This window comes from Hipposideros armiger, unplaced genomic scaffold (assembly GCF_001890085.2).
Source record: "Hipposideros armiger isolate ML-2016 unplaced genomic scaffold, ASM189008v1 scaffold_91, whole genome shotgun sequence".
Taxonomy (NCBI): Eukaryota; Metazoa; Chordata; class Mammalia; order Chiroptera; family Hipposideridae; genus Hipposideros; species Hipposideros armiger.
In genome coordinates, this window is record NW_017731441.1 from 3,080,094 (window position 1) to 3,105,540 (window position 25,447).

Consider the following 25,447-nt stretch of genomic DNA (forward strand, 5'->3'; position numbering starts at 1 on the left):
TTATTTTCGTTGCTACTCTATAACTGTAATTTTGCTACTGTTATGAATTGTAATGTAAGTATCTTTTTGTTTTCTGATGGTCTTAGGCGATCCCCTGTGAAAGGGTCGTTCGACCCCCAAAGGGGTCACGACCCACAGGTTGAGAACTGCTGATCTAAAGGGAAGCAGCTGGGGGTAGGGAGGACCAGAGCTGGGACCATCTTGAAGCTGAAAAAGGTCCTTGAGGAAACAGGAGGGTGACAGTGAGGACATGTGAGGGGACATGGCAGGAAGATGGTGGCCAGTGGGGCCCAGGGGCATGGGAAGACTAAGTGGCCAGCGTGGCCAGGTTCCCCTGCTGCTGGAGGCCGACTGCTGAGCAGTGACAACTGCCTCACCTGGTTGCCATGACAATGAAACAAGGCCAGGTGGTGAGGAAAAGCCTTAGCAAATAAGGGCGCACCCTGTGAATCAAGGGTGGCTTCTCCCACTTTGTCACCCAGCAGAAAATGAGTAGAGAGCACGCAGCACAGTGCTGCAGTGCCGTGGTTCTGCTTTCTGCATAATTCAGGGTCCAGAGCCTATTTTAAAGTTATACAAATATTTTTCTAAGATTTGAGGGGACACCATTTTGCTCATGAGGAGACTGATGCCTTGGCTAGCTTTTGTTACATCTCTGTACGAGGAAGGATTAATGCCATGTTCCTGTAAATATTTGAGCTCTGCTGGGCAGGAAGTCAGGGTGTAGCTTGGCCTGGAGGAGCCTGCACACCTCAGTCTTTTCCATGGTATGTGTGGAAAGTAAGATGTTGCCTATATTGTGTGCTACCTATCTCAGATTTTGACCAATAATGCTGCATTTCCTCAAATAAATAAATAAGCCCTATTTTTGGTGAAGTACAGTGTCTATCATTTCTTTCCAGCTAAGAAAGCCCTTGTGTTGGAAAGGGTCACCAGCAGCCAGGAGCTGCTGGGTGGACTAGACCTTAGTTTGCTCTGTGGGAGTTGTTCTAGAACGGGTGAAAGAAAGGACAGCCGGAGCTGGTGAGGCCAAGCCCCCAGCCCGTGCTTCCCCAGGTGTGTGACTCCCCTTTCTGGCCCAGCCCTGATGTGCTTGCTCTTGGGGTTGTCCATCGGAACAGCTCACCAAGAGCCCTAAGCCGGACCTTGGCAATCCTTCCCAGACTCAGGGTGCCAGTGAGGTCTCCTCCACAGAGGAGCAGGCATTGCGGCACACAGATCAGCTGATCTCCCCTCATGGGTGCAGATGGCCTCTGGTCTAAATGAGAGGGAGCAGTGTGGCTGCCATCACCTTCCTGATAACACATCCTGCTGTTTGATGAAACTTGGGCATCTGCCGTGTGCTGGGAGACATGAGGTCTGACCCACAGATGGACCACCGTGGGACAGAGTGGGGACCATGGGAGAGAAATCAGATATGTGGCTAAGTAGGTGTAACCATCGTCCTTCCCTCTGCCACATGGTACCTCTTGTCCTTGTGTTTAAAAATGATGTCCCTTCTGATAAATGAACTTCAGGTGTGATAATGTCTTCCTCAGAAGTCATCTTATTTGGCTGCCCATGACTCATTCCAAGTGTATCCTCCACCATGATAGATGCTCAAAGTCCCTTGGCACTGGGAGTCCTTCCCAGTGCCATGGGTAGGGGAGACTCACCAGGGGCACTGAGCAGGAGGGCACAGCTGGACGTGGGCTGTGTGGCCTCCGTAGGCCATCCCTGAGCATGCTTCAGGAGAAGGTTGTGCTCAGCATGACAGGGACCTACCTGTGCTGTGAGCTAAGGGACCTGGGGTAAGCAAAGGCTGCCCAAAGGACAAGCTGGCCGGCTCAGCTATGAGGGGCCTTGCCTCCACCCTAGAAGCTTGCACCCTGATCTGCTTGAATGTCCCGAGGTTCCCAGTCCCTGGGGCAACACTCTAAGAGTTGTGATTGCAGATTATATCTGCCCACATCAGAGGGGGGAGACTGAGGAGGAGCCATTAGAAAGAAAACAATTATAATTATCCAGCAAACTAGGTCAGAACCAGAGCCACGTGACAGAAATGAAGAGAGGGGGGTGGGGATTGGGGTGTATATCAGCTGCTGCTGTAGTGACAAGTGCCCCCACTAGCGTGAGCGTGCACTACTCAATGGACTCCACTTGGGTTCTCTGCCCAGGGTGCAGGCAGGGAGGAAAGCATCTATATATATATACCGATGGCAGAAGTAGGAACAAAACCTGCAATGCCTATAAACACTTCTGTTCAGTGTTGGCCCCTAGTCCAGCTTAAAAGACCGCCCTCTCCAGGTGTGTCAGCTCCAGCACTGGACTCAAGTGCCTGGTCCCCGTAGTCCCTCAGGTTCTGCAGACTAGCAGCCTCCCATCACCTGGGAACTTGTTAGAATCTCAGTGCCACCCCTCTCACAGAATCAAAGCCTGCACTTTAATGAGCTCCCCAGGGATCCCCACCCATGGCAGTGTCCCCCCCCTTATTCCATCTTCTCTGTTCTTAGCCACCCCGCAGGGCGGAGTGGCTCTGTGGTCAGAGTTGCTGAGGATCTGCTGGCACACATGAATATGTGTGCACGCACACAGCTTTCAAAGGAGCTCATAGACAGACAGACATGGAAGAGCAGCATCACACAGCCACCTCAGTGCACTACTCTCCAGCTCGTCTCCAGTGTCTCCTTCCCTAGTGAGGTGTCTTGGGGCCAGAAGGTCCAGACCCTGCCCCTCGGTCCTTGCCAGGCTTAGTGGACTGACAGCAGCTAAGCGCGGGGCTCCTGCAGGGAGGGTCTGGACGGGCGACGCAGGGCTCGAGCTGCTGCCGGAGCAGCCAAGACTCTGCTGGGGTCTCAACAGTTAATCATCCTCTGGCAGAATAAGTGAGCCGCCAGCCGTGGAGGACGCCTGCTTCAGGGACAGCAAACCCGAGGCCCTGGGGGAGCAGGCTGGGAAGACGGTCCTGCAGAGCCCCAGGGGTCCAAGTCCCCTCTGCGAGGCGGGCGGCCAGCCCAAAGATGGAGCCTTGCAGCCTTCCTTTGTGCGCCCAGGACGGGCTTTCCGGGAGGCAGGTCGCCGCCTCCTGACGCCGGCGCGCTGGCGGGCGACAGCATGACCTTAAGCCTCATCTCCTTGCTGTCGCAAGACATCTACGGGCTGTGGCTCCTCCTGAAGACCAGCACAGGTGCGTCCGGCCTGCGCTTTGGCGCTCGCTGTGAAATGATGGTGCTCAAAGAGAGAGAGAGAGCCTGGAGGACATTGTGGGGATGGCTTTGCATGTCACCCACGTAACAAGCTACAAAGAGGAACAGGGCTCTGTCTGGCCTTGTAAGAGGTATCCAGGCTGGAGTGGTGCCTGTTTAGGTAGAAACGGGAGTGCCCTGCTCCTCGGGGTGGGGGCGTGTCTGGCGGGGCGCTGGTTTGGGGCTGTGGCTACCTGGCCTCTCTCCCTGCTTTGGGGTGTCCCTGCTCTTGGAATAAAGGTGCGCAATCGCCATGCTCACCCTGGAAGCTGGAATGAACTCTCATGGGGGCTCCTTTGTTCTAGCTTTCCTATAGGCTTGCGATGCACAGGAAGGAAGACCCAGCGCCTGGTGGGTGCGAGGGCTGGTCCTTGGCAGCGACTGCTGGACCGCGCTGTCCCATGGCTCCCCGTGCTCAGCGCACATCAAAAAGGGCTCTCTGGGTGGCAGGACTCAGGACTGGACTGTGAGCCCATGAACAGCGAGGGGCCCGTCCCCGGGTGGTGCTGTGCGGTCTTCGTTTTTCATGCCTGCGCTCATCTCTGTCAGAGGCTAGGCACTAATGACACAGCCCCCATGGAGACCAAGAACAAAGACCCTGGAGAAGGGACCTTGCCCTGGCCCTGAGGAGAGGGGACAGCGTGGGTTTCCTTGTTTCGTTTCCAAAGATGGAGTAGCACTCGTTTTGAAGTAATTTGTCATAAGTATATTTTCTAGTGGATGTTGGATGAATAATTCATAAAATAGCCATTTTTGTAAATTTTAATGAATTGGTTGAACCCTAGCCATCAGTGGCAACAAGTAAACACCTAAAGTCTCCAGGTTTATGACGGCAAGACTGAGTATGTGAATAATGGCCGAACACATGAATTTCCCCAACAGATAAGATTTGGAAGATTATAAATGCTTACTTAGGTGGCACGTGGAAAAATCTCAGTCATTCATTTTTAAACCCAGAGCATAGACTTGTGCATAGTGATTGATTTCATATCTGAAGTCAGTATCACTGTGACAATGCTGGAAGGATCCCTAAAAAGAATGCTTTCTCAAAACATAGCTATTGTCTGGAATTTTAGAAATTTCACAAGCATGTAGCACTTTCTATAAAGTCTACCAGATGTCTTTTTGCCATCCAGTGACCACATGTACTTCATTGTGGGGAATTCTTAAGTGTGGCCATATGTAATCATTTTAGATGTCCATTTTTCTTAATGAAATACTAGTTTTAACTCTTTCCCTTAAAAATTCTCAGTGTTTTTGTAACACATACTTTTTTTTTTTTAAGATAAATGTGCTTTCAAATAAATGTCCTGAGGGAGTTTGGTTTAATTAAGGATTGGAGGCCTTTCTCCCCAGTCCCTAACAACAGTTTGCTATTTTCCTGCCAAAAAAGAAAGACTCCTAGATTTATGAAGAAGCAGAGCTGTCGGTGCCTGTGATAGTAAACCTTTCAGTTACACTGTAGAATACTCCCAGAGGTGGGACACTCTTCTATGGCTGTTCAGAGCTTTGTGTGACTGGATACCGACTTTCCTTAGCGCCTGCTATTTACAAATAAGGTCATGTGCCTCTCCTTTAGTCTCTTCTGTTCAGGCTGGATGGGGAGGCAGCCAGGTGGGGGAAGTTTGGTACCCGGCCTGTCAAGAGCTGGGCCCAGAGCACACTAATGATTAGATGAGAGTAATGTGGGTGAGACCACAGGCTTGTTCACGATGTCCAAAGTCACCGAGACCCCTAGCTGAGTAAGGTGGGACGTTTAAGCCATGATCTCATTCCAGGCTCAGCTGTCCCCTGGCTTGTCGCTCATGGAATCGATGAGGTTGACAGACGTGCATGACCTGCAACTACCAAACCCTAACCCCGCCAGCTTCCTCTGCATTGTGCCCCTCCTCCTTCCCTCTCCTCTCACTCTCTGTCTCACCTTTCTCTCTTTATCTCTCCATCTCTGTCTCTCTCTCTCCCTCTCTTTGGCTCTGTCTCATATGCTGCATGTCTTTCCTTGTCTCCTGTGTGTGCCTGAACAGGGCAGGGGCTTCGAGGTCAGGCTCCCTGTGGGGCAGTGTCCATGAAGCGCCCGTGCCCCAGCTTTGCACTGTGCCACCGGTCTGTCTGGCAGGGAGGGACCCTGTCATGGGGCCACCTGGGTGAGGCTTAGGATGAGATAAGCACGCCCTCTTGTCATTCCCTTCCCTCTTGTCATTCCCTTCGCTCCAGCAGCCCGACCTTCCCCGCGCTGTGTGTCATTGTTTTTGTTTGATGGGAATGTTCTGAGGAAGGTTAATGCAACTTGTTTGCTTTTTAGATTTATAGAATTCTTGGTACTTAGAAAGTGGGAATAAATGCGCACGCCTACGGATTGGGGAAGAATTTTGGAGAGCTTCTGCAGTTCCTGGAAGGAACTTGGTGTTGGTGATGGACACCTCTGTTCTTCCTCGCGTGGTGTGTTCTGTGAGCTGCTTTCTGAGAGCAGCTCTGGCTGGAACAACACCTGCCCCAGCATGCCTTCTGCCCCTCCGAACCAGAAAGGAATGACGTCTAGAGAAACTGTTTGCATTGATTTCTCTGATCCAGGAGTTGTTTTTTAATGTTGGCAAGTGATTGTTTTTAGAATAAGAAAAGAAAAAAACTATCAGAAAACTCTCCTTTATTTCCAAAACAGCAGCAGGCTCCTGCGTGACATTTGTGTGTATGATGTGTCTGTGCATGTGGAATGTGTGGTGTTTGTATGTAGTATGTGCTTGTGTGCTACGTGTCTGAGATGCGTAAGCTATACCTGCTACTTCAAAGGCAGCAGAAATGCAGACACCTCAGAACATGAAATTGTGGAACTCTAGGGGAGCCAGGTGTTCGGAGACTTTGGCCGAGCCCCAGGAGGGACCCAGCAGGTAGCTGGTAAAACATGTTGGGGGCCCAGTATGACAGGCTCATCCCAAAACCAGGGAGAGGGTGGCCGTCACGCTGTTGCCTACGCTACTCAACAGCTGACATTATTTGCTTCTGCTGCAACCCCAAAATTGGTAGCTTCTAAAGAGGGAACGAGACTTTGGTTTAACTGTGAAGGCCATGCATGCACTGGTGATTGTTGGACAGATTTAGAATGGCACCAGTGTTCTTCTCTGCTTTCTTCTTCATCCTCCCGCCCCGTGGAAGTCTGCTAAGGGTCTTTCCCTGGGCCTGTTTAGTTCCAGCTTGGCCGCTTAGCGTTTTATTCCTGTGGAGATGTCAAGCCAGCATGAGCCCAAAGTAGCCCTTGAAACGGCCACAGTGGGCAACCCTGTTCCCTGTCATCTCAGGGGGGACTGGAATCTCCCAGTGGCTTTCTTATCTGGACCCTGTCCTGACCCCTGTGGACAGCATGTTTTGACCTCTGCTGGCTGGACTGCAGGTGAGGGATGCAGGAAATCTCCACCCGGTGTGGATTAAACGCAAACAGCACAATCTGCAGGTTCCGCCTAATTGCTCATCAAGGGGAGGTGCTTAGAGGAGGAGCAGAGCCCCTGCAGGGAGTTGTCACCTGGGCTGTGAGCAAAACAGCTCAGCTTTGTGAAAGTCTGGATGTACTGTTCATAATATCTGCTCTTTTCTCCAGGGACTTAAGTGGTGGGCAAGTGCATTTAAGTGACACGTTCACCGAATTAGCCAGATTCTCTCAGGCACATGGACCTAAGGTGAAAGAACATTTGGAAACACGACTTAATTCCTTAGGTCATCTGTGAATATTTAGCCCTTTGAAAGAACAGTGTGATAAGTGACATCTGGGGCTTGGTAGAGGAGGAGACATCCCACCGTCTGTCTGGCATTCCAAGGCCGGTTCATTCACAGGCATCCCTCTCCCACACATAGGTCCCAGCTCCATTTGCAGGACCTCGCCAAACTCTGGGGGCTCCTCAGGGGCCATGGGGAATGCTGGCTCTGCAGTCGGGGTTGGCCAAGTCAGCTCTGTCCCGCTCCATGGTGACCTCGGCCAGAAACTCGTGATGATGTCATGTCTGTGGGTTTGTCCGGGTCTCGTGAGTTGATTCCTGTAAAATATCAAGCCCAGTCCTGGGATTGAGCAGGAAGTTCATGAAGAGGAATGTTATCAATAGTAAGAGATTTACAGGCATCTCATGCTGAGACTTCCAGTACTGATCCTGAAATTAATGCATGAGCTTGGAGAGGGCTTCAGTCAACACAAGCTAAGTGTGTGCCCTCCTGGTCCTGCTGGTTCTCCTTCCACATTATCAGGCTCACCTGTCCTCCCAGCTCTTTGCTAGCTTGGCAGACACCTGGCAGGTCTCTGTGAACCACCCTCGCCCATCCCAGCCTGCTCTGGGCACTGAAAATGGACCACACGTAGTAGCATGTAATAAATTCAAACCCTGATGTGCCCAAGAGTCCTCCCTGGGCCCTACCACACCCTGGCCCCACCCCACCCCTCATTTCGTTTTGCAGGTCTCATCATGGGCTGCTTCTGCAGAGAGGCCTCTCCAGGGGGAGCTCAGTGACGCCCTGTGGCTGTACTGTGGACTTATAGGCCTGACTGTCTGCCTTTTGGCCTCACTGGGCCACTTGGCTTGGGACAGGGGCCAGCACCTAACTCGCTCCCAAGTGCACAACCTCAGAGCTCTGGTTTAGCTGGGACTTTGCTTTGTGGTGGGTGAGGTTTGATGACTCCAAAAGCAAACAATGACTTGTTAGCTTTATGATTTATGCCTCTATCTTCCCCAATATTTGCACATGAAAATAGGTCTGGTGTTAATTGTGCCACCATCAGACTTGGGATCTGCTGCTACAGAAAACTAAAGATGTGTGTTTTCCCAAAGTGTGGCCAAAAGACCCTGTTTAACCCTTCCTTTCAAGGCCCCTTTGCACTTCTCATTTTGGCAGAAGTGTGAACATTCAGGCTCCCCAAGTCCCTCAGCTGGCTTCTCTTTGGCCACGTGTGTGGCATTTGTGGGGGGCCATCAGTGAGCTCCAGGTCCCTGCTCCCACCTCCAGGTGAGGATACCTTCCTGCCCTGCTCCCCAGACACTTGGAGCAAGAACTTTTGAAATGGTCTCAGTCCCTACTTTGGTTTCCAAACCCACGCGCCTATACACTGTGCTCCGGCAGCCATGGAAGCAACTCAGCCTTCCAATAAATTAAATAGAAATGAGACTCTTGGCATGGGAATTTCAAACTGAACAGTTCCCATGAAATTCCTTGTTGTCTTCCATCCTTAGTGGAATCATCTTCTCCCTTAGGTGCTGTTTGAGTCTCGGAGGGAATCAGGAAGGCCTGTGACTGGGATAAGCATGGGCTGCAGGGAGGTTCTTAGGGAAGTGAAGGCTGGCTTGAAACCACGTGGGCCAGCCAGATCGGCATTTCAGGAAGGATAGGGATGTGACAGTGGCCTGGTTGGGGCCACTATGGTATGGGTGTACAGGAGGCCCTGGCTTGTGGTAAGAGGGTCCCTTCTTGGTTCTCTATGGGGCCCAAGGTCCCTTGGTCCAAATGGACTCTGCCAGCCAAGGGCAGTACCCACCCTGAGCCTAGGGGTAGACTCGGCCATCAAGCATGCAGCCCAGGACCCCAGTTCCATGATTCCAAGGGAACTTGACATCGAAGAACTGGGGAGTAAGTGATGTAGCATCTTGGAGGGCAAGCTCCCCTGTGCACCTCTAACACAGCTTCCTCTCGTCTACAGCTCAGGGGAGCCCCTGGGTTGGGATGCTGCAGCCCTGAGCAGGCTGACCCAGCTCCGAGAGCCAGTGGCCATTGGTGGTGGGGCTGTGCTTGTAGCCGCACCTGCTGTAGGGCCTGGCCTAGCGTCCACATATGACAGCTTCTCTGTCACCATCTGCATAGTGCTGGATGCCAAGTACAAGACAGACTTGCATTTAACATTGCTGCTGGGGTCCTTGTTTGCGCCCATTTCTCTGATTGCCTTTGTGAATCTTTAAAACAAAGACAGAAACTGTGAGCTCAGGAAGTAACAACCCAGCTGAAGGCTGCATTCATAATGACCACACAGGGAAAAGAGTAATAAATGGGGTGGTTTGGTAAAAACAATCAGGCCACACAGCTCCCTTGCCATCTCTCTCGTTGGACATGGCAGCTTCTGTGCTGTGGGGAGCCTCACCCTGCTGTGTCCCACCTGCCCTGTCCCAGCTGCTGGGGAGACACCCCGTCTGCTTGGGGCCTCCAGCAGACAGGCATTGATGGCAGTGCCACTGGATGACCTTCCAGAACCTCGGTGAGTGGCCTTCCACAGGCTTTGGTTGTTCAGCTGGCGTGAGTTAGAGTCCAGACTCTCCCACCTCCATGGCCTGAACTGCTTTTGAGAGTCCCTAACCTTGGCCTTACTTGTTTCTGAAATGGGCTGAGGAAGCCTCACCCCTCAGGCTCCTTACAGGATGGCGTGAGCTCTCAGAAGTGTTTCCAGCAGTGCTGCCGTGGCCCCCTCGAGGACTCGTCCATTTCCAGCAGCTGTTCATGGCTGGTCCAGGGGCCAAGGGAGGGTGTCTTGCCCCCACCCCCACCCAAGAAACAGAAATGAAGTTGCTGAAGAGGAAAAGGAGCAAAGGTCTGGGGACCCTCTGGGTCAGGAGAACATGGCCGTGCTGGTCCTAAATCCAACCTCAGTTCTGTCCCAGCATGTGACAACTATGTCCCTCTATCAGACTCTATAGGTGCCTGCTCCCTCAACTTCGAATGCAGAAGCTTTGCCCTTGAACAGCCCTTTAGAATGCCCCCAAACAGAGAAAAGCAGAGCTGAAACTACATCAAACTCAGGAGGGCAGAGTCACTTGGCTGGGGGACTGCCCTCAGGACACCCTGACCACTGCCCAGGACAGCAAGGAGGGCGCAGGGACCCCTTAGCTACTGGGTCCCAGCCCCATCCCAGTCCTTCCATGACCCCAGGCCATGCTTGACGCTGAGCAGGCCCCAAGGAGAACGTGGCTATGTGAAACCCTGTTGTCCTTTGGGTCTCTTGCTGCCCCTCCCACAGGACGGGTCTCTGGACCTGCATCTCTGGACAGCCATCTATTCCAGGATGTGGCAGCTGATGTGTCCCTGACCAGCAGGGCAGGGTGAGCCCACTCAGTGGCCATCAGAGCAAGATTGGCATTAGAAGGCAGAGGTCTGAGAGCTAGAGTGCCCAGGGGTGGAGGGAAAGAGGGAAAAGACGGGGAGAAAGAGACAGAAAGGCTTGCACATCTGTACAGCTCGGCAAGGACTTGTCTCTCTTCCTGGAGCCTGGGGATACCTCTTAGATGTCAGAGGTCCTCAGGGTCTGTACCCCATGGGACTGCTTCTTGCAGGGGGTTGGGCTGGATCGCACCCACTTGCCTGCTCAGCGGTCCTTGTGCAATGAATGCCCTGTGCAGCTGTGCACAGCTCCCTGCTGGCACCCACGGCTCAGAGGGTGCAACCTGAAGCCCACTGCCTTGAGCATGTGCAGTCCCGAAGTCCCCTGGTTGGATGATGCCTCTGTGGGCAGCCCAGTCCTGGGGTGGTGTGGCTAGAACTGAGCCCCTTGTAGGAACTTGTGACCAGACGCAGCAGAGCCAGCTTGGTGTTCATACTGCAGGAGAGTCAGGGAGCTGAAACAGCAAAGGGATGGCCAAGGTTTTCAAACGTGGAAGCACCTGCCTCCCTACTCCTGTACTCTTGTTAGAGGGAGCCCACCCGGCCTTTGTGTCCCTTATTGACGGCGGTTCTTGGACATTTTGGTCTCAGCCCCTTTCCATTGTGAATATTTACTGAGGATTGCAAAAAGATTTGTGTTAGCTATTTACCATATTAGAAACTAAAGCAGAAATTTTTAAAATATTAACTTACATAAAAATAACAATGATAAATCCATTATTGTAGCATAATCAGCATTTTTTAATGAAAAGTAACTCTATTATCCAGAACAAATAAATGTGTGAGAGGAGTAGCATTGTTTTGTATTTTGCACGTGTCCTTAATCTCTGACAAGATGGGAGTTGGCTGAGGTCACCACCGCTTTCCTGTAGCTCATTAGTGCTACACGCTATGTTATTACTGAAAAGCCCTGCACACTCATGAAGGGACCGGGGGAGAGGCAAAGATCTTAGTGGTGCTGTGAACATGGTGTCCCCTTGTGGAGCCCTGAAGGAGCCCTTGGCTGGATTGAAATGTCTTTTTCTTAAAAACCACACCAAAATCAAACTGCAGTGGTGATGTGACGCTGGCCAGGGCACAGCACAGACTGTCCATCCCCCTGGGTTAGTAACATTTAAATACGCATCACTTGCCAGACGCCATGCTGTAAGTGTTCACTGAATGCACAAGCCACCCTAGGAGTTGGCTGCCATGATTATCCTAGCCCTATTTTACAGACAAAGACCAGGTCAGAGAGGTTAAGTAACATGTCCAAGGCCACACAGCCCTGACTGCCCCCAGCGTGCTGGCCCATTTCCTGGGAAACCAGGAATCCCTGTGCATAAAAGGGGATTCAGCCAAGTAAAATGCGGCCTCTGGGCTCCAGTCCCTCATTAAAGCGACTCAGAAAAGGCTGCACAGAGGCGAGAGTAGTTCTGCAGACAGCATGTCTTTGTGAACCATGGGGACAATGCGCAGCCAGTGTTCAGGTTTAAAGACACTTACAGTTAACTTGCTTGTCTGTGTCCTGCTGGTTTTCTGGGAAGTGGGGCCCCCACCCCGAGCTGCAGCAGCCACAGTCCACCAGCTTGGCAAAGGCAACCCCCATTCACCGACAGGATTCTCCTCTCCGTCCGCAGCAGGGAGACTCCGTTTAAGATCTTGAATCACAATTCAACTTAGACGCTAATGATAAAGAATTGGTACAAAATTACAATGAGATGATTTTAGAATGCTTCTAATGATTGCTAAATGTTATTTCTTTGACCACTAACGCAAGGGTAAGGGACTCACAAAATCAAATGTGATGGTGAGAACTGCGATTTGCTGTCACTGTAATCCATTCTGAGTCATATGAACAAGGTACCGGATGCCCAGCTTCTGTTTCTCAGTTACTTAGAGCTCTTCTCCACGGCTGTCTGTCTGGAAAGCCAAGCCTCCCCTCAAGTTAGAAATGCCCCCTCTAGCATCTCTATTTGCTAAGCCCCACCCTCTGAGAGTCACCCATCTTGATGCGGCCTCAGACTGACTGACATCTTTGCCCCTTCCTTCTTTGAGCTGCTGCACCTTCAATACCTCATCTTTGCTGTGTGGCCGCAGGCAAGTCACTTGACCTCTCTGCTCCTTAGTTTGCTCATCCAAAAATGGGATAATAGTGTTCCCACTTCTTGGTTTGTTGCAACAATTAAATGTATTAAAACATAAAAAGTATTTTAGTAATAGTTGTACCATGACTGCTATTTTTATTACAATTAAAAATTTTCTATGTGAACCAATTAAAATGTTAATTTAGTTGCTCTAGACAGCCTATAAGTTTAAGAAATTCTTACATTTCTCTTATACTTTCCATTATGCCAACTGGTCTTGGTGTACCTGTTCAAGACATACTTGCTTTCTTGATTGATTTAAGACCTTGGTAGGGTTTGGGGGTTTTATTTGTTTTGGTTTGTTTGCTTGCTTTACTTTAATCTGTGCCATTGACTCAGTGAGTGCTTGTGCTGGAATTTAATTTAAGACATTTTCTTTGTTTTAATAAGGAGTAGCTAGAGTAGCATTTCCCCAAGTAGGTTATTTTCAACATTAATTCTGCAGAAGTTAGGAGGTATTGTGAGTACCCTTCCCCCCACTCCCCATAAATCTGTGACTATTTAAGTTTGAGGGGTAGCATGGCTTGCCTTCCTGGAGCCTCCGTGATGGGAGGTCTGTCTGTGGTGCTTCCCAAGTTTGACTGTGGAGCCCTTCTCTCTGTCACGTGGAAGAGAGCTCTGCGGAACACATAGAGGAATGCGCTTCTGGGAGTTTGACCCCAGGACCCCCAGCAGTGGAAGTTGGGGCCCCTGGGAAACGCTCCACACTGGTTGGGATGGCAGAAGGGTTGTGAGCACTGCTTACACTCTGATACAGGTCGGGGCAGCACACTGGCTTTGGCCCACATGCCATCTCCGCATGCTTGGACAGGCGGCCCAGAACCTGTGTTAAGGAGGATGCTGAGGCTCGCTGGAGCCGACGTGGGGTGGGACAGGATAGAAAATACCCAATGCATCCAAATGAGGTTTACTGTCGATTCTCTGTGTGCCTTACCAAGGCTTCCAGGTGATTCCCACACAGGCTCGAGCTCCAGATGCATTGGGCGTGTGGGCGCACAGCCTCAAAAAATGCAGGTCTGGGGACTGTACTGTGAGGAGGTTCGCTGGGCCTCCAGCACGCACACCTTAGTCTGCACAATAGTGTACACTGTAGTCCTAGAGGGCTTTCAGCCAGCTCTGTGTGGTGGACTGACTGCCGGCACCCACACAGGAGAGTTCCGACAGCTCCACCTCATTTCGTTCTGCTTCCTGATTTCCGCCCGAGTGGATATGTGCGAAGCGACAACTCTTTGCGGTGGGAGATGCTTTTCCCTGGTGACAGTTTCAGTCTAGCATCTTTTTATATGGGGCCTTTTATTTTAAACTTTGTAAGGATTCGCTTTCTGAGGTTAGGAAATCAGGTGAGCTGAGTGGGATGATTAGTATATGACATGAAATATATTGGATTGTCGGAAAAGTCATGGTGCTCTTTTGCAACGAAAAACAGAAAAATACGTCATGACTTTTCCGACAACCCAATCTATGCCCGATTCAATAACAAATAACATTAAAACATATCCAGAAGGTGCTGTGAGATTCAGATGCCAAAATCAGTATAGATCTCAAACATCTCGAATGGCTAGATTGCAGGGCCCTCCACATAGATTATAAATAGAAATGGAGCCGTCTCTCTGTCCCAACCATGAGGATGCGACAGCTGTCCAGTGAGGCATCTGTCCCACCCTGACCCGCAGGGCTTCAAATGGGGCTTGGTTGGAGCCGGCAGCCCCACTTGTTCCTTCTGCATACATGTTGCTCTTGGCTTGGAGATTCCTGGGGTGGGCTTGGTGAAATAGGAATCCTACCCAAGTGAGCTGGTGAAATAACCCCACTTAACTCTCCATCCTGGACTTTGAAAAGACAGCACTGTTGTATTCTGACAGAAAATAAACAAAAGCCTTGGGTGTAGACTTTCAGCCAGATATAAACAAGAGAATTAGCACATAATAGACTTTGTCGCCCAGGGCCTCGCACCAGCTGCTGGCCTCTTTGTAGGAGCCTTTCTTAGGCTCCTGTCTCCCTTTGAACGAGGTCCAAGGTGACTAGTGAATAGCGGGGACCAGCCTTGGAACCTGAATTCAAGGCTCCCCCTGGTGCACTGGAGCTCCCTTCACCCAGGCCGTTTACCTATAAGTGGATTTTTAGCATCCCAGCAGGCTCCACATCTGCTCCAGCCCCTTGTCACTGCCATGTTTTCTCTCCATCTCAGGTGGCCACTGGTGAGCAGAGCAGAGGCTCAGAATGCCCCTGCACGTGGACAGGAATGGGGGAGAGGCTGGCTGCCCGCTCTCCATTACGAAATTGATGTCCTAGAATCAAGCAAACCCTTGTGTCAATTTGCAAGAGGAAGGAAGTGTGCTGTGGTGGTCTAATTGTGTGAGGATAAAAAGATCTAAAGATAAAAGTATAACGCCCCCCCCCTGGACTCTAAGATTGCTACCCAAACCAGGCAGGATTTCGGCAATGACTTTGTGTGAATATATTTCAACCGTTGGGGTTTCTCCTCCTTTGTTTTTGTCTAGAGTTGAGCTGGGTCCCAGGATGGCTAAAACATGGTGAGCTGAGGGGTAATTCCCACTGAAGGAGTAAGTGGGCCATTTGTCCCCTACCACACACCAGACAGAGCAGCCTTTCCAGATGGGCTCCCAGATCTGGTGCTGGGAGGCCACGTCAGCCTGTGGACCCCACGCCTAGCCCCCCTGTCCTGCCACAGGGGACCGGGGATCGGAAGAGAAGCACTGTCTTTTCCCACCCCTCTGACTCAAGGCCCTTCGTAACCTCTCTCAAAAGTGACTTTGTGATGGGATAATTGCCTGGGAGGTTCTCCATTTACGTCTGGGCCAAGACAGGAATGTTAGAAACGGGTAGTTATCTATAAGGCATTGTGCTCTTACAGAGACCTTCTGTGAAGGAGCTGTGCCCTGCCTGACCCTTTTATTGAACTGGCGGGGAGGGTGACCCCATTTCCTGTCCCAGACTTCTGACATTGGACGTTGGAGCAGCGACCTGTACACACGGTGAAAGAGGCACTGTGGGGCTAAGGCTCTCTTGTCACCACCAAGCACCGCCGTTTCCTTCTGAACCAGTGGCCACAGGTTCAGAAAATTAAATACAGTGGACAAGGACCTTGAAAAAAAACTGTCAGCACAAAGTACAAAACTGCCCTGTCCTTGAGTGAGAATAAAGTTGCTGGAAGGATGAAAAATTATGAAAAGGTTCAGAGCCTGTGGTCCACGGAAGGCATCACATGACAGACAATACAAATCATGTGTCTTAATCCCAGGTGGGAAATGTTTTAATTATTTTCAGCTTTCTGAGGAGTGACCAGTGACCATTTAATATGTCAGTGACTTTTAGATAGTCCATTTGTCTGAACATATATGAATAATACCTTCGTGCAGTTTCAAACCCTTCAGACTCTGTGTACACAGTAACCCCATTTTTCAAACCTCAAATGGAGCAAATTAATCTAAGGTACAATACTAGAATGAGTTCTGCCCCATAAAATTCACAAGTGTTGGTTTCCGCAGCTCGGCTGCAGGGAAACACGTTGCAGCAGTCAGCAGTCTGTGAGCTCCGCACCCCACGCGGGCTGCAGCTGACCAGAAATTCTGGGACCAGCCTATGTGCAAGAACTTGGCCGCATTAGTCAGATTCTAAATGATGCTCTGGGAAGTCGTTCTCCTGTGCTCCTCTTGCTGCGTTCATTTGACATGTTCATTTAGCTCCTTCTACAGGAGCCCCTGGGCCAGAGCCTGGGGGTAGGACAACTGTGAGTGGTGGGCACAGTGGGGGCTAGTAGGATGCTGTGAGGCCCATGTCCTGGCTCGCAGGCAGAGAAAGGCCTCCCGAACCAGGTGTCTTCTTGGCGGGGAATTGAGTGAGATGAGACTGGCAGACAGAGATGGGAAAGGCATTACAGAGGAGACAGGGCCATGCAAAGGCCCTGAGGCTGGAGGGACCTTGGCCCAGTTGAGGAACTCTAAGAATTTTAGGGTAACCATCACCCAGAGAGGAGGGGAGGGGAGGAGGCCTCATAGACACCCCTCAGTGGAACCAGATTCACATTGACAGTGATCCAGCCAGCGAGAGTGTCACTCTGTCACAGAACGATAGGAATGGTCAGTAGTATCACCTCTGCCTCTAATATGTGGGAAAGCCATCCACCATCACGGTGAACTGGATGCCGAGAACAGACAGCCTGTTGTGTCTATACACGAGCTCAGGAATGTGAGCGTGTGCTCGTAAGAGGAAGTGCTTCTTCGAAGCCTCTGCCATTCAGAATCAGATCTAAGAAGTACTGTAGGAATGTCTGCCATCAGAGGCGGTGGATTGACCCTCATGATTTTCTTTTCTCATGAGTTGGTGAAGTCTAGGCATTGGGTCCTGGCAGAAGATGTCAAGATCCAGGGCCGATGTCTCCAAGACCACAGCGAGATCTGGGGAGCCACTCCAGCCCTGGGTCTATGCCCATCATTGATGCTGGGTCCCCACTTGGAAAGGACTTGCCTGTTCACGGTGTTTGTGCTATTTTCCACCGGCCCTGGAATGTCTCCAGGCTTCAGGGAGATCCTTACGTCCTAGTGATCTATGTTTCAATAACGTGCTTCTCTCAGGGTTGCAGAGGTTGGATTTGAGGAAAGGTAGCACAGGTTTCATATTTGGTAGTGTGGTTATTCCTGCCTGTTGAGAAAGGAAAAGAGCAATGTGAAATCTAAACTGCCAGACTGCCATATGCATTGCACCTAACACACATTCCAAACAAATGAGGTGTGGACAGGCTTAAATCACCTCATCTAGAATTTAAATATATATATATTCCAGGTTCTCTTAGAGCAGTTGTTTCCAACCCTGTTTTTCTGCCACACAAGAGAGCTGTTGCCGAGACACCCGAGTGTACCCTGGGGAATAGCAGCCACGCCACCGAGCTGTCCACAGCAGGCCCAGCGCAGCTCCTGACGTGTTGAATTTGATGAGCACTGACTATTGTTGATTCCCTGACCCCAAAGGCCGCTGGCACTCTGTTGGGCCCCTAGCAGGCCCAGTGGCGCTGGCCCTGGTCGTTTCCACTTCAAAATAGAGTAGAAGGGCCAGCCAGTTGTGGTTGGCAGTTCCACAGATGACACAGCCAGGATCTGTGGGATCTGCCTGTGTGTTTAATTGTGTCACCTGTTTACACTTGCTCGTTTGCAAGACCAGGAGAACAGGATTTAAGGCTGATGTCTGCAGATAACATTTTCCTGCCTCCACTGGAATTTTCAGGGTAAAAGACCTACATGGCCCATATTTCCAGGCTGTTCGCGACCTGGGTCCTAACCTGGGGGTGGAAAAATTGGCCTTTTAATTTAATCACTTGCAGGGCATTCACATGAGTCATGAGTCTCTTTAGAGAAATTGTGTTACTGTTCAAGACTGCAGATGTTGCTGTACGCCTGGGGTCTGGTGACATAAGACGTTGGCTATAAGTCACTTGATCACTAGCTGACTCTGACTCAGAAAGGCAAAAGACACCAGAGCACACCCAACTTCTCAGTCCACCTGCCGAGTCCCCAGCATCACTCACAATGCAGCGACCGCACATCTTCAGTCAGTCTCTGGGTTTTCACCTGGAGTCTTACAAAACCTCCGGGCTTCTGGTCGATGCTGCCAGGGTGTGGCTGGAGGTGATGCCAGTTGACTCCCAGACCCCTGATCTAGAACTTCCAACCTGCAGCCTGCTAAGCCTTTTTTTCCGTCAGCATCAGGCTCAGGAACTTGGCTCAGCACCCTCCTCAGCGTCACTGTTAGGCAGGTGGTGAGGCCCCACGCGCGTGTGTGTTCAGAGGCTGTGGACCCACTACAGTAGCCAGGTTTTCCTCTCTGATCAGCACGTGTTTGCATAGGCAACAGGTGAGGGCCCCAAGAGTTGCCTGGACCACTTCCAAAAACGTGGGTGGAGACTCACAAAACAAAGCGTGTCTGTTCTCCGTGCTGCTCACTGACTACTGGTCTTAGGAGCCAGTCCTCCAGCTCCCAGCCCTCCCCCTGTTTCCCCATGCCTCCCCGTGTGCCTGCATGTCCCTTTCTGTCTCCTTCCCTCCCTCCGTCCCTCCTTCCCTCCCTCATTTTCCTCTACCTTTCCCTGTGCCTCTGACACACAGCACATTTTAAATATTGATGAATCACTCAGCACACAGCTTTTTGTGCTCTGAGAAACAAAGGTTTCTGCATATTGGAGACGGAAATTCCTTTTTCCAGGCACGTGACTGCTGGCCCCTTAGGTATCTGCTGATGTGTGTGGCTGCACGGGACTGATCCAGACTTGTAGCGGGTGAGACAGAGTTTTCACCAAATGACAGGTGTGTCCATCTGCTCTCCCCCCAGATGAAATCATGCACCAGGACATCACCCCGCTCTGTGCTGCCGACATCCAGGACCAGCTAAAGAAGCGTTTCGCTTACCTGTCTGGTGAGTGCTGGAGGCTGGGAAGAATGGGTGGGGGCAGGTGTCTGTGTGGTGGTTGGCTGGCCTCCCTTCAGTTCTCCATGACCTAAGTGGTCCTGGTCCACATGATGGGAACTGGAGACAAGCCATGTGATGCAGCCTGCTTTTGGTTTAACTGAGGGCCCAGGAGGTGCTGTAGCGATGCCTATGAAGAGGACAGCTCAGTGCTAGTTGGCAGGCAGCCATGGGAGGAGCCAGCCAGAGGTCAGTTGGGGTGTTGAGAGGGACATAGCCCCAAGCACTACTGGCCTGCAGTCTCCTAGAATCCATAACTCTCCTGCGACAGGTAAAGTAGGAACAGGATGGTGTGGCACAGTCCATCTCGTTCTTACAGCACCCAGAGCTTAGGGTCCTCCCTTGCTGAGCACCTCTGGCGTCTGCAGCTCCATCCTCTGGGAGAAGAAGTCCCCGTAGTGTGGCCTACATGGGCAAGGGGCTGGCACTGGCGCTCAGATATCTGTTCCAGGTAGCTTTGCATCCCCAGCCGCTGTCCTGGCTGCCACCCTTTTCTCAGATCCAGGCTCCCCCTCCACCCTCTGTACGTCCTGCTGTCCTGCCTGCCTGTAGCTGGTGCATGACCCCAGCTACTAGACTGTGCTGGTGCACCGAGGCTGCACAGGGCATGACGATTTCAGCTGCAGCAGGTCACCCTCAGAGCTGTGTGGGTCACGCCTCCATCTGGGCAAGTCTACCTGCCCAGGCTAATTTGGAAAAAGACGTGCACATGTTCCTTATGCTATCAGTTAGGGGGCCTCCCAAGAATGAAGGCTCTCAACCTCTGCCTTCCTCTTTCCGCTGGCCTTTTCCCCTTGGCTAGCAGGTTGGGGCTCCTTCCTGAGAACCAGCCCTGCCCTCCAAGGGCTGTCCTGGTCTCCCCAGTGCCAGGAGCTGCTGCTCAGGCCAACCCCATATGGTTTTGGCTGACCTGCCCCCTAACACACGGACCCGAGCTGTAGCTCTGGGGTTTATGTGCCTCAATGAGAACTGAAGATTGTGAGCAGGAAAATGGAGCCTCTAGGAGTTGTTGACAAGGAGTTGGCTCATTGATTTTCATGGAGTGATCACCGTGGAAGAAGGAGAGAAAGCAGGGTATCCTTAGGAGAACTGAAAAGCCCCTGACAGGATGGGCTGTGACTGACAGCAGCGAAACACTTAGGAAAGGCACCGCAGTGTCTTTGCCAGCTCCTTCGTGTCTCCCCAGCTTCTTCATGGCCCTTCAAGACCCCGAAAGGCTCACGGCTTTAGTGCGCTGGTGACCCAGCCTCATGACTTTGACATCCCTCCAGGTTGGAATCCCACAGCCCCTCAGCATTGCATGGTTACCTCTTTGGTACCTGGGGAGGAGGAAGAACCTCAGGATGCCCCTCCCTGCCCCCCCAACCCCACCCCCAGATACACTTTCTCTCTGTTATTCAGACGCAGTCCAGACTCAGGGAGAGGATTTGCAGATGTAATGTCCCAAACCAGTTGACTGTAAGATCTTACTCAGTGGGCCTGACCCAATCAGCTAAGCCCCAAAGGGACCAGGCTTTTCCTGCAGGAGGGATTCCAAGCATTAGGGATTGATATGAACAGAGGCCACCTGGTGCCAGCCTTGAAGATGGAGGGGCCACCTGACCAGGAATGTGTGCCTCTGGGGGCTGACAGCAACACCGGCTAACACCAGTAAGAATGCCAGGACCTCAGGCCTACAACCGAAGGAGCTGGATTCTGCCAACACCTGCATGAGCCTGGGAGACGAGCCCGGCCTCAGGTGAGACCACAGGCCCAGCCAACACCTGCATTTCAGCCTTGAAGAACCGGATGAGCCAAGCCACAACTCCTGAGCTACGCAACTGTGGGCTGACCAACGGGAGTTGGTTTACATTGCCAGGTTTATGGAAATTTGTTAGAAAATGAACACAACATCTTAAGCTTAAATGTCTGAAGCAAACGTGGACCATCCTGAGTTTTCATCACAGCTCATGGAAACTCTCAAGCAAAACCCAAAGGGAGTCCTCCTGCTTCTCTCCATCCCACCTCCCTTCCACCAGGAAATCCACGATGAGATACCTGGTTGCATCCAACTGAGGGGCTGATTGGAACGTCAGGAAGCCTCACTCACATGTGGCACCTCAGTCCCCTTCACACAGCCTGCCCTCCCTCCCTGGCGTGCCTGGGTTTTCTCAGTGCAGGGTGGGTGCAGGGCTGTTGGATGCTTACATGATGACCATTCTCCAGGAGGGAGCTCTGAGCAGGGAGGGTAACGTCTTCAGTGTCTTACAGCCCAGCATTGGGAGCTACGCACCATCATTCTGCCATATCTGATGGGCCAGAACAGGTTGCCAGGGTTCAATGGAAAAGAAATGGACCTCATCCCTGGAGACAGCCGTGGCAAAGAGCAATGTCCATGTCCAGCCACCCAGGGCACAGGCGAGCAGGCAGACTGGAGCCCAGCCCCGTGCGATTCCTGTCTGTTCTCACCTCCTGCCCTCTCTGCTACTTCTCTCACTTCCTTGTGGGACAATTCAAATCAACTATATACTGGACTAAACCCGCAGCCTTCTTGTCTAAGCGTACCCCTTCCTGACTGCCCCACTGGAATGGAGCTGCACTCATCTGCCCAGGTCCCAAGCTGCTCAGTTGGCCACCGTTTCTGATTCCTTGTGCACCATCTCCATTTTTCCTCTTGAAATGTCTCACATGCATCTCCCCTTGGAAAAGTCCCCTCTGGCTTTACCTGTACCCTCCCTTCGCCTTCAAATGCTGAAAGGGTGACACCCTTCAGTACGGAATAGTCTAACAAATGGAACATCAAAGAAACTATCAAATGACCACACACAGGGCTTTAGGAGAGTGGTTAGGACACCACCTGAGTGGAATTATTATGCAGTATTTAAAATCAAGGTCAAATCATTTAGAAAGCACAGAAAACTAGTTCACAATGTTAGCAAAGAAGCAGAATGCTACCTTTATATTCAGCATGGTCTCCATTATGTAAAAAAATGCACAGAAAAAGGTATGGAAGGAAATGTGCCAAATGCTATGGCAGAGAGCAGTGTCCATGTCCAGATGCCCAGGGCACGGGCATGGTGGAAAATAATGGGTGTTTATTTTAATTCATCCTATACTTTTGTGCAGTCCAAATAGTTCCTTCAATAAGCATGCATTTATTTCATAATAAAAAATACGGCGTTGAAGAACACACCCTCAATTTTAAGTGAACTATTCACTGTCACATTCTGATGACTGGGGCACTGATGCCCACTCATGCTAAGTGTGCCATTGCTCTCTCCCCAGGTGGGCGGGGGCAGGACGGCAGCCCGGTCATCACCTTCCCGGACTACCCGGCCTTCAGTGACGTCCCGGACAAGGAGTTCCAGAATGTCATGACCTATCTCACCAGCATTCCCAGGTGCGTGTTGCTGTTTCGTTAGGAAAGGTTTCCGGTTCTCTTGCGTCCCCCGTTGGCTTTTTGAAGGGCCTGGGCATTTGTCAGATAAGGAGGTTGTGGCTGAGGAGAGTTCAGGAGCCTACCTGAGGTCACGTGGCTGAGCAATAAAAGACACTAGATCAGAATCCAGTTGTTCCAGCTCCAGCACCTTGCCCTCACCTGGGGGAGGTGTCCAGCTCCAACCCGCACAGCCCAGCATCCATCTGAGCCCAGGGGACATTTCCTCCCTCACAGACGGTGTCCAGCCCTCCATTAACCTAGCAAGGCAATGCTGGGAGGGGCTCTTTCCACAAGAGGGAGGCCCCACTGCAGAGGTGGCTGTGAGACCTTCCAGCGCTGGGGCCTGGCCCTCAGAAGTGGTGAGGATGTCACCTCATGCTCTGACACAGGAGCTGCAGCTTCTGTTAGGGTGTAACATCCCACATGCTTCGTAATGACGGGAACAACCTTGCAGGTGACGTTTCCTTCCTTCCGTTACATAAAGTACGAGGAAACATTAAGTGTAGGGAGACTTAACTAGCAAAAAAGAAGCTTGGTGTCATAGGAACTCAGGACCACTCTTCCTCATTCCTCACCGGCTTTAAGGACAAGTTTCAGAACTTGGGTAAAGCTCTGTGAATTAGTCTGAAGATAATGGGGATGGCTGTAGTCGGCAGCTGACTGTGGACACCTTGTGAAGCCTGGCTGGTCTTCTGGAGGGTGGGCTTCTGCGCCAACTCCTGAGACCTCCCCTATGGGGACTGTCTCCGAGGGGTGGGGGGCAGTTCCACATCCAGGAGAGGCAGTGGCCTTTGCCCCTCCCCCCTCAGCCCTTCAGTCCCAGGCCTCTCTCTAAAGTTCCTGCAATGGAGCTGAGTAAGATCTCCAGGTGAACACTGAATGTTAAGTGCATGAAGTCACTTCTCAGGTGTCAAAGCTATTGTTGGTCCTTATGCCTTTTAGCTATACACTGGGGTATCTCCTTCTCTTTAGGGAAACTCCTGCCACTCATTTCCATTTTACAAAACATTGTGCAGTCGTTCAGTTGCCCACTTCAGTTTTGCTGAAGTGTAACTGAATAGAATTTGAAGAGTTTGGAGGCTGTGTATAAATGCTGAGAGAGCTCAGCACTTGCACGTGCTTCACAATCTTATTTTTTAGAACCTTCCAGGGCCTTCTCACTGTCCATCTCATGTTTTCCTTTGTCTTGTTCTCCTACCCCCACTTAGGGATCTAAAAATCCTATAGATTAAAATTCACCATGACCATCTCTGTAGTTACAGTCATGATTCCTGAACCCTGGCCGAGGCAGTGGCTAGCCCAGGACTCGGTGCCCAGAGAGAGCAGCCTTGCTGCAGTGCCCACTCAGAGCCAAGGTGAACAAATGGCCTAGGGGTTACAAGCGCACTCTATCTGGTCTCTCAGAGCCCATATAAGATGGGTTCAGTAGGGGTGAATTCTTCCTTGCCTGTGGATGGAAACTTGGGTTTTCTGGTCACTCTTAGATTTCAAAAGGTCAAAGAATTATTTTATATCTGAAAATGTCAACACTCAATATTCTGAGCCTGATATAGAGGTGCACTTTCTTCTTCCCAGGCCACAAGCAGACAGGACAGTGGGAAGGGGCAGCCAGATTTCCTATGTCCTCTCTGGACCTTCCAGGCTGGTGCCATCTCCCATTGGGGTCACCACCCTTGCTGGTCTTGCTGGTCCTCAGCCCTTCTGGCCTCAGGGCCTTTGCACTTGCTGTTCCTCTGCCTGGCCTCCAGAGACACTCCTCATACTCCAGGCCACCTCTGTAGGAAGGCCCTCCATCATGCCCACTGCTCCTCCACCCCGAGACCCCTAGCCCATCAGGCCTGTTGGCTTCATGGGGCTTATCTGAAATGGGGGTAATTACTCTACAGCTTGATTTTGATCTGCACCTGCCCCCGAATGCAGGTCCCTGAGAGTGGGCACACAGCCCCGTGGTAAATATTTGTTGGATACGTACACTTCCTTTGCAGGTGAGTAAAGTAAATTCACATAGGCCACGCTGCATAATGGGGCATAGGTTACCCTGTGATCTCTCACTCCAGCGCCCTTACCTCCCCTTCACTTAGAATGAGCAGCCTTTGTTTCCCTGTTCTTTTATTTTTTTTTTAAAGGGCTTTTATCCCCAATAGAAAGAAGGGAGTCTTTTCAAAGCCCAGATATCCAAGAATGCATGTGCAATACATATGCAAGATCAGAGGGCAAGAAACACAGTTTGTCCTTTGAAAGCTGAGGAACTATTGCACGTTACCTTTACTGTATCATCCATGGTGCTGTAAAAGTGGCCAAAAGGCAAGTCTGAATATGTGAAACCTAGACCCATTGGCTTCATTTCCGGGAAAAGGGGTATGTATTGGGCTTTCGTGGATGTGTGTTTTATTCATATTTCTTTCTCATTGAGGATGATAAAAAGCCGAATATTGGAGTGATGGATCTGGACCTGTCAGATCCAAAGCACTCTTTTCATCCAGAAATAAAACTCCCAAAATAAATAAATAAATAAATACATAAATACATACATAAAAGTCAATACATCCCTCGTGTCAAAAGACAGCTGCAGCACCCCAACTAACATGGAGGACCTACAGAGAAAAGGAATTGGGTGTTACGTGTGTAGCTGCCGGGCAGGCCACACAGAAGCCATGAGGGTCAGGCGGGCGCCCTCACCTGAGTGTAGAACTCTGAGTCCATTGCCCTGCAGGGTGTTGTGTCAGTCACGGTACCTTGAGGTAGGTGTCACTGAGGATATCATCTCTGAAAGAAGTAATGATTTTTGGTGAAGTTCTAAAAAAGACAAAAGTTCAGTCTTCCATCGGTTTACACAGCTTTGCATTTCTAGAGAATTCAGTGTACATTAAAAATGCAGGGGAGAAATCTTTGTATCTGTAGGTAAAGCAAGGGTTCCCTGCATCTGTGTCTTCAGGACCAGGGACCAGCTTGGTTGCCAGGGGAAGATCGTGACAACTGAGAGATATGCCCAGAAGTGTCTGCAGTGGTCCCCGGGGTGCTGCCCTGTTGAGCAGCACCCATATGTGGGCCAATCCCTTTATTCTCCTGTGGAATCTGTGGAGACACCC

General features: G+C 51.1%; 1 protein-coding gene across 10 annotated transcripts in view; it reads left to right on the top strand.

Moving 5' to 3' along the window:
* Window positions 1-25,447, top strand: part of MCF2L (MCF.2 cell line derived transforming sequence like) — a 200,363-nt gene that overhangs the window by 121,240 nt on the left and 53,676 nt on the right. For 9 of the 10 annotated variants that reach the window (XM_019644811.1, XM_019644813.1, XM_019644815.1 and 6 more), the window contains 2 exons: window positions 18,806-18,889; window positions 22,205-22,319. In XM_019644811.1, coding sequence (XP_019500356.1) covers window positions 18,806-18,889; window positions 22,205-22,319 — 199 coding nt within the window. Of the gene's footprint in view, window positions 1-2,873; window positions 3,167-18,805; window positions 18,890-22,204; window positions 22,320-25,447 lie in introns of those variants that run through there. The other variant, XM_019644814.1, reaches the window with a different exon arrangement.